The following is a 12,766-nucleotide window of genomic DNA, read 5'->3' as shown; positions in this document are numbered from 1 at the left end:
GTATTAATTGATTCTTTTTTGTCTTAACGCTTGAGTCATGCAATCGTATAGAGGGGTTCTCATAGTAATTTTTAACTCACTTTTCAGTTGCGACTATATAAAATTATTTTACATTGTCCAAAATAAGAGCTCCAGTAAGCAATTAGTTTTTGTTAAGCACTTGTAGTTTTTTATCTTTGAGAGCAAAAAGACCCATTTAGAAATTTAATCACCTTAGCTGTAATTAAGAAAGACATAGTAATATTTTTCTAATATAATTCATAATAGTGCTTCTCATTTAGCTCGATATCATTTCAGAGGCTTCCTGTACCCTTTTTGTCCAAAACAGAAATACCAGAGGATTTCCAGTCAGCTACATCTGATTAACAAGTGGCTGCTGTTTTACTCCTACTAAACTGCCTTCATTTGTTTTTTTACCCTGAACTGCTTAAGTTCATAACCGTTGTTAGCCTGAATACTGTATGAAAACTTCACTGCGGTTTTGGGAAGCACACAGCTTCATAAACCGCATGCTTGTGATAAAAGGGCAACGACTGAAATACAGCTTTAAAACCTTCTTCTAGTGATTTCAGAACAGGTAGGATTGGACCCTGTAGCCTCCTGAAGCAAGAGGTCCCACTCGTATGCTCGCTGTCTACACAAGATAGCTGCGACATGTGTACGCTCCACAGATACCCCTTTCTCAAGAGCAATGGATTTGCCTCAGAGTGGAAAAAGTAAGTGAGGGGGAAAACAGTACAAACCTAAATGTTGATGGTTATACAGTACCTTTCAGAGTGCCTGTGTGCATCACGATTCGGTGAACAAATTCTCACAGCTGTTTGAGAGGTTGCTTTTGTGAAGTTGGCAGTGTTGGTTTGGGGGGTTTTTTTAATCAGTTTTTCAAGAGTAACTGTGATTGAATTTATCCATACGTACTCCTATCTGTAGCTAAGGTTTTCATGTAACCTGAAACGTATTCGTAACAATGGCTGTAACAATCGTTTGCTCCCATGCTCTCTTCATATCCTGTGAACATGAAGAACAGAGGGAGTTTTCTCAAAGTACAAAGAAAAGGCAATTAATAGCACACGCATCCTATTTTCCGTCAGTGCCTTTATCTTCAGCGGTTTTAAAATTGCTACGGCTTTTTCAAAACCATTAAAATGGCTAACATCGAGTTTTCGTAAGAAAAAGAAATGTATTTCGAACTCCGCAATGCACGTTTTCCTCAAGTAATGAAATTTTTGCATTGCACGCAGGAACCTTAAGAGACACGCTGCACCGTTTTGAGTAAGAGAAGTACCGATCAGTAGGAAAAATGCAGGCAAAGCAGGCTCGAAGGGAAGCCAGTCAGCACGCTTAACACCGACAAGCAAAGAGGGGTCTGTAAAATGACGGCTGGCGGCGCCACAAAACGGGCCGCCCCGGGGTGCCGGAGGAAAGCCGCCGCGCCGGCTCCCTCCCCGCGGCTGCGAGGCCCGGCCCTCCGGCGAAGGCCGCTGCGGGCGGCGCGCCCCGCTGACGGCCGGCCGCCGCCCCGACGGCGGCCCAGCGCTCCCTGAGCGACCGCGCATGCGCCGCCCGGGCGGGGCCCGCCCTGCATCGCTCGCTCTGGGGGCGGGGCCCTGCATCGCTCGCTCCGGGGGCGGGGCCAGCCGCCGCGCGCTCGATCGATGACTCGAGGTGCGACTAGCGCCGCTTGGCCGCGTCCAAGTCCAGAGCGATCGCTGCCGGAGCGGTCCCCCCTTTCGCTGCCCCGGAGCCCGCGCCGCCGTCGGGGGAAAGAGGATGGTGAGGGGCGGCCGGGACGGGCCGGTGAGGGGCGGGGCGCCCCCGCGCCCTCTGCCCGGGCTGCGGAGCGAGCGGGGGGGAAGGGGGAGGGCGAGAAGGAGGGAGCGGGGCCGTGAGTAAGCAGTTCCCGGGCCATGCGGAGCTGGGCTCGCTGCGGGCCGGCGCTGGGCCTGGGCCTCGCTGCCGGGGCTCGGGGCTGCCCGGGTAAGGGGGGGGCCGCGCTCCCCTCGGCGGGGCAGGCGCGGCCCGGGGCGGAGGGGGGCGCAGCGGCGGCGGTGGGGCGCGACCCTTTCGGCCCGGCCCGGCCCGGCGTGACGCCGCAGAGCGGTGGGCCACGGCTGCTCGGCCGCCCCCGAGATGCGCAGAGCGGGCGGAGCGGCATCGTTAACCCCGGCGGGGGCTCGGCAGGGCTTCCCGCGGGCGGAGCGGCGGGGAGCGGGGCAGGCAGCGGCCCTCCCCGGCCCGGGCACCGGGATCTCGCGCTTCTGCTCTTAATGCTCTCCCTGCTCGTGTCGGGGGCTGAGGCAGTGGGCTCGCTGCTCTGTGGCTCCGAGCTGGTGCTGCCCGTTAAGCGTGTGCTCGCACTCCGGCGTGAAAAGGAGTTCAACGGAGAACGGTTCTCTGTTTCAGTGCCGGGAACAAATACTGCGCGTAAAAGGCCCTGTAGAGAAAATGGCCAGAGCTTCACTCGGGAATGCTCTTGCTGCCTGCCTGCTTATTAGCTATACTAATGGATTGTATTTTGTTCATTCTAGTTTCGCAACCAGTATGACAATGATGTCACAGTTTGGAGCCCTCAGGTAAAATGTTCTAAGCTTGCTAACTGGCTTTTTACTTGCTTTTTATTTTCTCTTCACTTTTGCAGCACTGGTATCACAATAGCGTAGATTGTATTCAGGTGCCTAAAGCTTACTGCAGTCTGCTCCCTTCTTGTTTTGTAGGCTGTAGGTTCCCGGAAAGCCATTAGTACACCTCTAAGCTTCTGTGAGCCTGAATGATGCTTAGGTGGGCCCTGTCACCTCGAAGTACTTAAGGTACTTGTTTTCTGAATGTACCTGTGAGATGCAAAATAGATGCCGTCATCATTGAGGGTTGGGCTAGATGATCTTTAAAGGTCCCTTCCAACCCAAACCAGTCTATGATTCTGCGATCGATTTACAGACCCATAATAAAAAGTTGGTAAGTAAGGTATCAAAAAGCATGAAACTGAGCTTAAATCTCCCAAATATTAGGCTACTGCTAGGTCGTTCTCTCTTTTATTCGCTAGCTAATGTTGGAAAGGAACTATTTAGTTTTCAGTTGGGAAGAACTTTCTTACTTTTTTTTTCTATTAAGAGCTTTACTGTATTCAAATTGTGCAGAACAAAATCAAATTATTAAAAGTTAGTATTTAGTGCTTAAGTGAGAATATGCTGACTTCTTCGAGTATGGCATGACAGCACCCGTTCCTCTTTTTGTGCAGACAATTTTTAGTGCCTTGTAAGCCCCTATTTGAATGACTGTACCCATATGGTAATCTGAAGCATGGAATCTGAGATACTGATTTTTTTGTAGTATGAATTCACAGATCTTAATTTTCTAAATTGAAATGGTCACAAACATTCCTGTTCAATAAATACCATGTGTAAAGCTTATAACATTGAGAGCTAGAGCATGCAAGGGATTAAATGCCATATAATTTTGTAATGCAGTTTACATTGTGCTTCAACGATGAAGTCTGTGCAGCTGTGTGTCCCTAGTTCCCCATGTTGTGAAATGTTAGGGAGGCTTCATACTATCTCTGTGCTTAAGATTATACTGAGATTTGCACTTGATTTGAAATTTTATTACCTCTGAATCAGTTTCACATTGTGTATTCTTCTAAAACTTACACAGGTTGTGTTGACCTCAAAATAAATATTCTAGAATTTTAAAAGCAGGTGTCAGTTCAGGTGTTTAATATTGCCTCTTCTGTTGGTATGTACATTTTAAGATAGGATACTTATGGAAAATCGGAGTCTTGAAAATTGACTCGTTTCTAGATTTAGGAAAACTAAAGATTTATTTTAAATGCAAATAACAAATTGTATTAGTATAAAGTTAATATATCATTAGTTTGTGGGTTTGTATTACTACTGAGAATCTTCATCGTGTAGTAGTAGTGTTTGAAAGATAAATTTTCAACATATGTTGTAACAGAGCATGTTTCGTACTTTCCGTCCTGTATGAAGACAACCTTGAATATTTGAATGTTCTTTAGTCAATACCATGATCACTGTAGACGGCTTTGAACTGTTTTCATCCTTCTTAATGATTGTGTTTCTCTGGCAGATTCTGTATCAGGAACTTTAATTTTTTAATCTATCTGTTACTTTAAAAATCACTTTTAAAACTATAACATTCACTTGAGACTTTTAGTAGATATCGTGAAGTCATTAACAACACTAATTTCTATTTTTTTTCATAAATTGCCTTGAATATATGAATAGTGTTGATGTCTTTTGTAACAGACATTTAAAATTGCTACTCTGCTGCAATTACTGCTCCATACATTCCTGTAGATGAGGCAGTGATATGCTATAGTAATAATTATTGGCATTGTTAATACAGGAGCAAAGAATAATCATATTTTATTCAGGGGTGTTTTCAAATATCGTTGTAAAGAAAAGGAGATACGAGATTAAAGGCTGGAAGGGGTTTCACACTTTTACAGCCTTGCAAGTCATTCATGAAAGTCGATAAATACATGTTGGACAGGTCGCAGTGATTCCATACTGCTCTCGGGCAGGAAATGTCCTATGTTATTGAAATTCCATTTATAACTTAGTGGATGAAATGGAACATTAGGATATTTTAAGCGTCTAGATTTGTATTTCTCTAGATAAATCAAATCAATAACCTTTTACCAAAAAACCCCCAGCAACCTAACAGAAGGTGACTTCCTGTAGATTACCCCCAGTACGTTTCACTGTAACAGCACTACGTTCCGCTCCATCACAACTGGTAGGATGCAACTGTGTGCTGCAGTTAGTAATTCCAGGACTTGTGCAGTAGCAGTGAACGTGCTGACTATTTGACATAGGCTGGCCAACTAGAGTGCAGAAAATTACCTACTTTGCCCTCAGTGGTTGCATTAAAAGGATGTTGTCTTATTTTCCTGCAAAGCTCCTGGCCGCCTTTGCAGAACTTGTGGGGACTTAATTATCTTTGAGACCTCTACTCCTCTTTCAGGCTTTACTGCAGTTGACTAATAACTTGTTCAGAAGTTATTGGGGAATGGATGGTGAGACACAACAATTGCATAAGACTCATTTCTTCAGGAAACAAGATTAAAAGTTAAGCATCCAACTTCAGCTGTTCAGCTGTTCAGGAAGTTCTGTCTTTGAATCACATTAGGTCAAATACTGATTCTTCTGAAGACAGTGACAAAAGTCTTGAGATTCTAATAATGTCAAGATTATTCACCCTTTCTTTTTAGTTTTCCTGTTTCTTTGTATGCAGTAGTGAGTGGCTGAGAGATGGCCAGATTTATCTGGGTTAATGGTGAGGGGTTTGCAGAAGATAATTGAAGAAGTCTGTTGGTTGTAGGTTTACACTGTGTTACGCAGTCAGCGTACCTGTTGGGGCGGGGGAATCAAAGGTCTGAAAATCAAGAACCATTGGAAATTGGTACAGAGGATTGATTTTTAGAATGATTACCTTTGATTCTCTTCTGCAGGGCCGAATTCATCAAATAGAATATGCCATGGAAGCTGTGAAACAAGGCTCAGCTACTGTGGGGCTGAAATCAAAAACGCACGCTGTTTTGGTTGCTTTAAAGGTAACTTCAAAACTGTATTCTTGGGACAATAACGTTAGTAGAAAAGTTTTGGTTTGGCAAATTAGTTTTGCACAGTCGGAACTTCTATGTGTAATGTAAATGCAATCCCAGTTTCCTGTTGCTTGAGTACCAGTATAGAACTATAGTACCTCTGCCAAGCAGATTTTCACAAAATGGTGAAGGAAATGAATGAGAATTTTTTTCCCCTTAAAAGATAAGCGTTCCTCTTCCCCACCCCCGCCCCATTAGTTATTAAGTAGTAAAACTATTTCTTTCTTTTCCCAAAGCTTGGGTGAGTGTCTGTTCTTTCTTTCTTTCTGACAGTCTCCTACTGAAGTGGAATTAGGCTTTTCTTGTCTTCTGTTGCAAGTTTATAAATGTATTTTTTTTTTATTGTTTCATGATGATATTCAGTTCTTGCTATAAACGTTAGCAGATTTCTCCACGGTGCTTGGCAAACTGTTCAGTCTGCCACATAGCTTTCTCCTTTTATGCATAGAGAGCACAGTCTGAGCTGGCAGCTCATCAGAAAAAAATCCTGTACGTTGACAACCATATTGGTATCTCAATTGCTGGACTTACTGCTGATGCAAGACTCTTGTGGTGAGTATTTTAGTTGTTGACATACACAGTTCTGCAATAATGAGTGAAAGTTCATTTGTAGGCTATTGCAAATGAAATTTTATGGTCAGCTAAGGATTAGTCTTGAGTTGCTGCTCTGTTGTACTATGCCAAAGACCTCAGCATGAAATTCTGGCAGATTTTTAACTAGTTGGCAGAAATCTCATTTGCTTGGCCCAAAATTTTGCTCTTTGGTTTTGTTACTAGTAAGACAGTCCTGTCTGGTTTTCTCAGTGTGATGGGGTTTCCAAGCAGTCTGAGAAAGTGCATCATCACTCATTTCCCTCTAGCAGCTGCTTCTGTGTACGCACATTTAAGAAGGTTATTAAAAACATACACTGCTGTATGTGTCGGCTTCAGCGGGGTTTGCTTTTTACCTGCTGGCCACATAGTTTCATCAGATGAGGTGAATGTACACGGGAGGAGGAGTGTTCCTCAGTTTGATAGGAAAAGGCAAAGAAGACATAGGAAGAATTTGTAAAATGAATTTTAATTGCTGTAACGTTACAAAGAAATGTTACCATTTAACTGTGGCTTTTTTCCAGATGATCCGTCTGTTGCCTGCGTGAACTTCTACCTTCTTTGCATTTGTACGGCTGAAATACTATAATACTCTTTCAAACCTGTGGTCAACTTTCTAAATAACAATTATAGGTTATGATGAAATGAAATTACATAATGCCTTTGACCCTTTTTCTCAACAAGCAGAGCTGAAACAAAAATACGCTTACCTTAACAGACAAGTATCGAGGCAAAAACTCATTGTGACTTTCATCTATATCTTGGTTTGATTTTTTTCTTTTTTTTTTTTTCTTTTTTTCCTCCTAGCAATTTCATGCGTCAGGAGTGTCTGGATTCTAGATTTGTGTTTGATAGACCTCTTCCAGTTTCTCGCCTAGTGTCACTAATTGGAAGCAGTATCCTTTTTTTTTTACACTTGCAACACTTTTATAGCTTTTTAGTTGTTCATAAAATGATTTTCATATAACACAGCTTAAAAGTCATATTAAATTAAAAAAGTTAATTCGAAGTTAATTTTTCTTTATTCACGCTGCTTGTGTATTCTTTCAGAGAATATCCTATAATATGCGCTGAACAGGTAGAGAAGCAATAAAGTGCTATGCAACATTTAACATAGCACTGTTTTTCTGTTACACAGCCCCATACCTTTGGAGGTGGGGGAGGAAAGATGACTGCACTGTTCAAAGTATGGTCGTTTACTGGATTGCAGCTGCTCGCTCAGATTTTTTCTTTCTGTGGCAACTTCCGTCTCTGCATGGAACAGAGCGGAGGTGGTGTATTCTGTTATCAGGTGCCTAGAAAAAGTTCAAAGGGATAAGAAATTAAATGAGGCTGTGCAGCATTAGGTGAACTGTTTCTAGTACTTAGTTGAATGCACCACTCAGTTATTTCGGGAAAGTTAATTGCTAAATTTTCTTCTGGTGAAAAAGAAGTTGGTATTCCAAATAAGTCGCAAGATCTGTTTCTTTTGAACATAGTCTTCACTCCTGCAAAAAGGTTTGCAAAGACTATACAACAATTTCGGTGCATCTCTGCTTGGCTTAGGAAAATGTTTTAGGTAATTAACATGTTATTTTGAGATTGTTTCCTTAGCTTACTTAAGAAACCCAGATACCAACGCAGCGTTATGGCAGAAGACCGTATGGCGTAGGACTGCTCATTGCGGGTTATGATGTAAGTAAGCTGCGCTAGTTACTATTGATCTAAAAGGAAGTGTGCTTAATGCGGTTTTATACAACAAATAGATGTTAAGAGGGGAAGGTGGAAGAGGCGGACTCATCCAAATTCTCTGAATAAGGATATAATTTTCTGTATCTTACACTAAAACATAACTTTAAAAAATGTTAATTAATAGCTAATCCTACCTATACTTACGAGGTGTACATTTGCAAAAATGAAAAACTAACTATTTTAAGGTGCAAAATGAGATACTGCAAAAATAAGATTTGTTTGTGTTTTAAGGCATCAAAATATTGATCCCACGATGACGGTAATTATTTTACTATTGATTATAGAGCTTTACAAACTATTATTTTAAATACTTTTATAAAAAATGGATGTGGAAATCCAAAGCTTACTTGTTTAGCAACAACAGTTTGCTTAATGCAACACACACAGAATCTCTGCCCTCAAGATTTTTGACTTGACGAAGGTTGAAGGAAACTGTTGTCTTGCCTGAAATCTTGCATGGCATGGCTAAATCCACCGCAGGTTTTTACTTTTGTGCAGATAAGATGGAATGCGTGTAAAATATCTACTGCAAGCCATGAAGTAGGAGGCATACGTAAGCACAGTACATTTTATGGAACAGAGAAAGAAACATTTTTGGTGCCAGCCTGCCCCCATAAAAACTGCATTTTAATGAACAAAGTGTAAAGAAAGATTTTTTTTTTTGTAGATTATTGCTTTTTTTTTTACAGTAGCTTTGAAGGAATTGTGTAAGAACAGTGATATGATAAGCAATATAAAATATATATATGTATGTGCATACATGTAAGCTATGCAATGTACCATGAAGCAAAACTGTTTTAGAAAATACCGTGTGTTCCAGCAGCAGACTTGGTATGAATTTATACATTTGTTTTACGTTCTGTGGGTTTTTTTCTCTCTGTAGGATATGGGTCCTCACATCTTCCAGACTTGTCCCTCTGCAAACTATTTTGACTGCAAAGCAATGTCCATTGGTGCTCGTTCACAGTCAGCACGAACTTATTTGGAGAGACACATGACTGAATTTACTGACTGTGAGTAACGAAACCCTGTCTATCCAATGGTATTCATCAGTTCTGCAGTTTATTTTCTGCTACTGCTTCATTCTTTTGCATTTAGTAAGCTAGGTAGATAAATTTTAGGAGCCAAGTTTGGCATCAGTGTAAATCTGCACGAAGACAAAATTGTAGAGAAAATTTCACAAATCTTCATGTCTAACATCTGGATGCTTATTACATCTAATGAAAAGAGAAGTTGTGCTCAGGAAAGCAGAGGAAAAAAGTAAAAGGCCTCTGCCCTGTTTAACCCAGGGAAAGAACAATTCTTCCCGTATTGGAGCAGGGATAGTATGTCAGGGCAAGTATTTAGGTGGTGCATTTAAAATGGTGCATTTATTTTTATATGAAACAGTGATGAGGAGGCTACTGAATGGCTACTTGGGGAAACAATAGTGTGACTATTGCTGCAGTGGAGGCAAGGCAGGTGCCAAAACCAGACGCATTTGACCTCAAATGTAGGGAAGGGCTGGTTTCTCAAGGTATACTTTTATAACTAACTCTGTGATCAGTACCAGACATACCTAAGAAGAGGAGTTCTGGAAGTCAAGCTAGACAAGCTGATTTTCTAGTTGCCAGCTAGGAATGGGAAGAAAAATAAATGAGTGTCTAGAGAGAACACCATACATTTTGTAAATGTCTTTCTGATTTCATTTTAAGGTAATCTAAACGAGCTAGTTAAACATGGACTGCGTGCCCTGAGAGAGACTCTTCCTGCTGAACAGGATCTGACCACCAAGGTAAATGCTAGGTTTTCTTAACAAGAAATTTTACTGCCACTGTTATTAGAAGTTACTGTGACAAAATTCATATAAAGTATGGCTGGCATTGAAATTTGGCAGCTGAATACTGGTAGATAATATCATCTTCATCTCATGTCACCAGTTTATCTACAGTTTCCTTAATTATCTCAGATTTAATTTTCTTAACAAAAAATGATACTTTCTCTGAATAAGACATCGTTTCCCTGGTTGCTTCATTCTATTTTTAACTTTGATTAGTGTTTAAGATGCATTACATGCAAGTAGAATTACAACTTTGCATCGTAAGCACAGTCAGTAATTCACCTGGGAGGTGAGGGAAGGTAATGTACAAACAGTTGATTGCAACTTTTTGATGCTGGTTACTCAGAAACTTCTGACAATGAATTGAGGAACTGTTGAACAAGAAAATTCTAAGGATATCCATTAGTTGGTGTTCTGCTTGTGGCTGATCTGCCCTTTTCCATGTTTAATATTTTTTTTTTTTATTCTTAGCTGTCGTGGTTTAACTTCAGTCGGCAACTAAGCACCACGCAGCCGCTCGCTCACTCCCCCCCACCCGGTGGGATGGGGGAGAGAATTGGAAGAGCACAAGTTAGAAAAACTCGTGGGTTGAGATAAAAACAGTTTAATAATTGAAATAAAATTATAATAATAATAATATGATAATAATAATAATAATACACAAAGCAAGTGATGCACAGTACAATTGCTCACCACCCGCCGACCGATGCCCAGCCAGTCCCCGAGCAGCAGCCCCCCCGGCCAGCTTTCCCCAGTTTATGTACTGAGCATGACGTCCCATGGTATGGAATGTCCCTTTGGCCAGTTTGGCTGTGCCCCCTCCCAGCTTCTTGTGCACCTTCAGCCTTCTCAGTCGGTAGAACATGGGAAGCTGAAAAGTCCTTGGCTAGTGTAAGCATTACCTAGCAACAACTAAAACATCGGTGCGTTATCAACTTTGTTCTCATCCTAAATCCAAAACACTGTACCAGCTACTAGAAAGGAAATTAACTCTATCCCTGCCGAAACCAGGACAATAGCCCACCTTGTTTTTCTAAACTTCAATGAAAATGCAAAATAAGATTAAAATAAGTGGTTTTGAAAAATCATGTATGTTATTAAAAAGTAAACAAAAAATTGAAAGAAATTGAAATCCTTGAAAAGTGGTTTTACTTAAAAGATTTTGAAACATGATAGCTTTTGTAGGGTATCAGTCTGCCTCCCTTTCCTTTTCTCGTACAATCTACCAAAGAGGGAGTCTCAAAATTTCCTTTTTTCCTAAAGCAGACACAAACAGCACAATGTGTCTCTTTATCACAGGAGGACGCTTTCATCTGTTTCACAAGCAAAAGCTGTACAGCCACAGTTATTTGCAGAAAAGTGTTTCTCACTTCTTTCAAAACTTTGCTTAACAGAATGTTTCCATTGGAATTGTTGGCAAAGACATGGAGTTTACCATCTATGATGATGATGACGTAGCACCATTCCTAGAAGGTCTTGAGGAGAGGCCACAGAGAAAGGTGTGTGGTTTCGATATAAATCAATAGGCTTTGTTGAAAGACAGCATTTTGCGATATATGACCTATCACGTTTAGGTTTACGACACTTAACTCTCTACTACTCCAGTAGATTTTTAGGAATGTGATTTTTAAAATGTGAAGTTACTATATGAAAACCATATAATCTTAGCTGGAGACTGAGATGCTTATTAAATCAATTTATGCTGAATTGGCGCCAGGCTGTTCCAGTGTCGTATTTCCTTATCTTTGATCAAGTACTGGTTTTCGCAACAGAAGTGGCTACATATGTTTCTCATGCCTGTTGCATCCTTCGTCTCCTGATTACCAACTCTGTCCTGTTCCATGCGTAGGATAACACTACTTTGTAAGCTATTTGCTGACGAGCTGCATTTACCAGTCGTGATGCTCAATGCAGGATAAAGCTGACTTGTCAAATACTGTTTTCTGCCCTCCTATAATATATATACGTTTTTCCTCTCTTTAAGCCTGCTCCACCTGCTGATGAACCTGCAGAAAAGGCAGAGGAGCCGATGGAGCACTAGTTGGTGGACGAGTTCCTCTGTGTCAACGTATGTCTAATTATACAGGAACGTTTCTTCATTTGCTGGTAACTTTATCCTCACCTATATGCATTTTTTGCCAATACATTCTGAGGATTACTCTTAAAAAAGAAAGAAACCAACCCACCTACCCTTAAAAGGTAGACAGGAGGTCATAATTGGGTGTATTTTCTTTGACAAGAAAGGTGTAATCATTTTCTAAATAGTACATGATAATGGTTTTTTAATGAAAAGCGTACTGGCTTTAACTTGTAAGGACAAGTGAAAATAAATCACTTTCTTGGAATCTGCTGTGGGTTTGTTTTTTTTTTTTAATCTGAACAAACAACGATTCAAATGCTTCTGTCATATCAAGGCGCCGTCACGTATCTGACCATTTCTCAGAGTGAGCATTTACTTACTGTTTATAAATGCGGTGCTCTTGGAAACCGTTGGACTGAGAGGACTTTAAAATGCCTACAAAAGTACAAAATAGTTGTGGAACAAATAGGATGCAGGGTGTTTCCCCATGTTGTCTTGTCATCGTCTCAAACTCAGCTTGAAAAGACTTTGATGATGAGCGTTTACCAGAAACGTTGCAGGCTGAAGAAGCGTGAAGCTGCCAACCAGCTTGTGTTTCGGTTTTTTGAGTTCTCTGCTTTATTAAACCCCGGCTCATGTGGAACCAAAATGAATCACTTGATTTCTTTAGAGCCGTCAGCCAGCCACGCGGTAGCGAAGGGCTTTTAGCTCACTAATGGCCTAAATTGAAGTACCGAGGGAAGCACATAAAATTCCCATTGCAGGTCCCCTGAGCTGCGGAGTCTCTGCGTTGCTGCTGAATAAACAGGCTCGCCGGGGTTTTGTCCCTTCAGCTTGCTCCGCACGGTCTGACTGAGGGGTCAGACCTAGTGCCCGTTTGGACGCGAGCTGAAGGCCGCAAAATTTGGGACTAACGGCGACT

The 12,766-nt window shown here is 41.4% G+C and overlaps 1 protein-coding gene across 3 annotated transcripts; it reads left to right on the top strand.

Annotated features, from left to right (window-relative positions):
* The first annotated feature begins 1,694 nt into the window (after positions 1-1,694).
* Positions 1,695-12,109, top strand: PSMA1 (proteasome 20S subunit alpha 1). Of its 3 annotated transcripts, XM_076344059.1 has the most exons (10): positions 1,695-1,773; positions 2,529-2,573; positions 5,471-5,572; positions 6,072-6,175; positions 7,022-7,110; positions 7,818-7,888; positions 8,829-8,958; positions 9,640-9,719; positions 11,159-11,263; positions 11,749-12,109. In XM_076344059.1, exons 1-10 carry the CDS (start codon positions 1,771-1,773, stop codon positions 11,803-11,805), a joined length of 786 nt encoding a protein of 261 aa, XP_076200174.1. In that variant the 5' UTR covers positions 1,695-1,770; the 3' UTR covers positions 11,806-12,109. The 3 variants fall into 3 exon arrangements, with proteins under 3 accessions (XP_076200174.1, XP_076200176.1, XP_076200173.1); XM_076344061.1 differs by lacking the exons at positions 1,695-1,773; positions 2,529-2,573 and adding an exon at positions 2,733-2,807; XM_076344058.1 differs by lacking the exons at positions 1,695-1,773; positions 2,529-2,573 and adding an exon at positions 2,851-2,952.
* The last annotated feature ends 657 nt before the right edge of the window (positions 12,110-12,766 follow it).

The sequence above is a fragment of the Aptenodytes patagonicus genome, chromosome 7 (genome assembly GCF_965638725.1).
Source record: "Aptenodytes patagonicus chromosome 7, bAptPat1.pri.cur, whole genome shotgun sequence".
NCBI lineage: Eukaryota > Metazoa > Chordata > Aves > Sphenisciformes > Spheniscidae > Aptenodytes > Aptenodytes patagonicus.
Note: the sequence above shows the minus strand (reverse complement) of the source record. Positions and strands in the feature narration are given on the sequence as shown.

Excerpts from the sequence above, each read along its gene's own strand:
- PSMA1 (XM_076344058.1), top strand. The coding sequence starts at position 2,875 with ATGATCTTTAAAGGTCCCTTCCAACCCAAACCAGTCTATGATTCTGCG. Across the intron at positions 6,176-7,021 it reads GCTGATGCAAGACTCTTGTG|CAATTTCATGCGTCAGGAGT; the intron begins GTGAGTATTTTA and ends TTTTCCTCCTAG. Across the intron at positions 8,959-9,639 it reads CATGACTGAATTTACTGACT|GTAATCTAAACGAGCTAGTT; the intron begins GTGAGTAACGAA and ends TTTCATTTTAAG.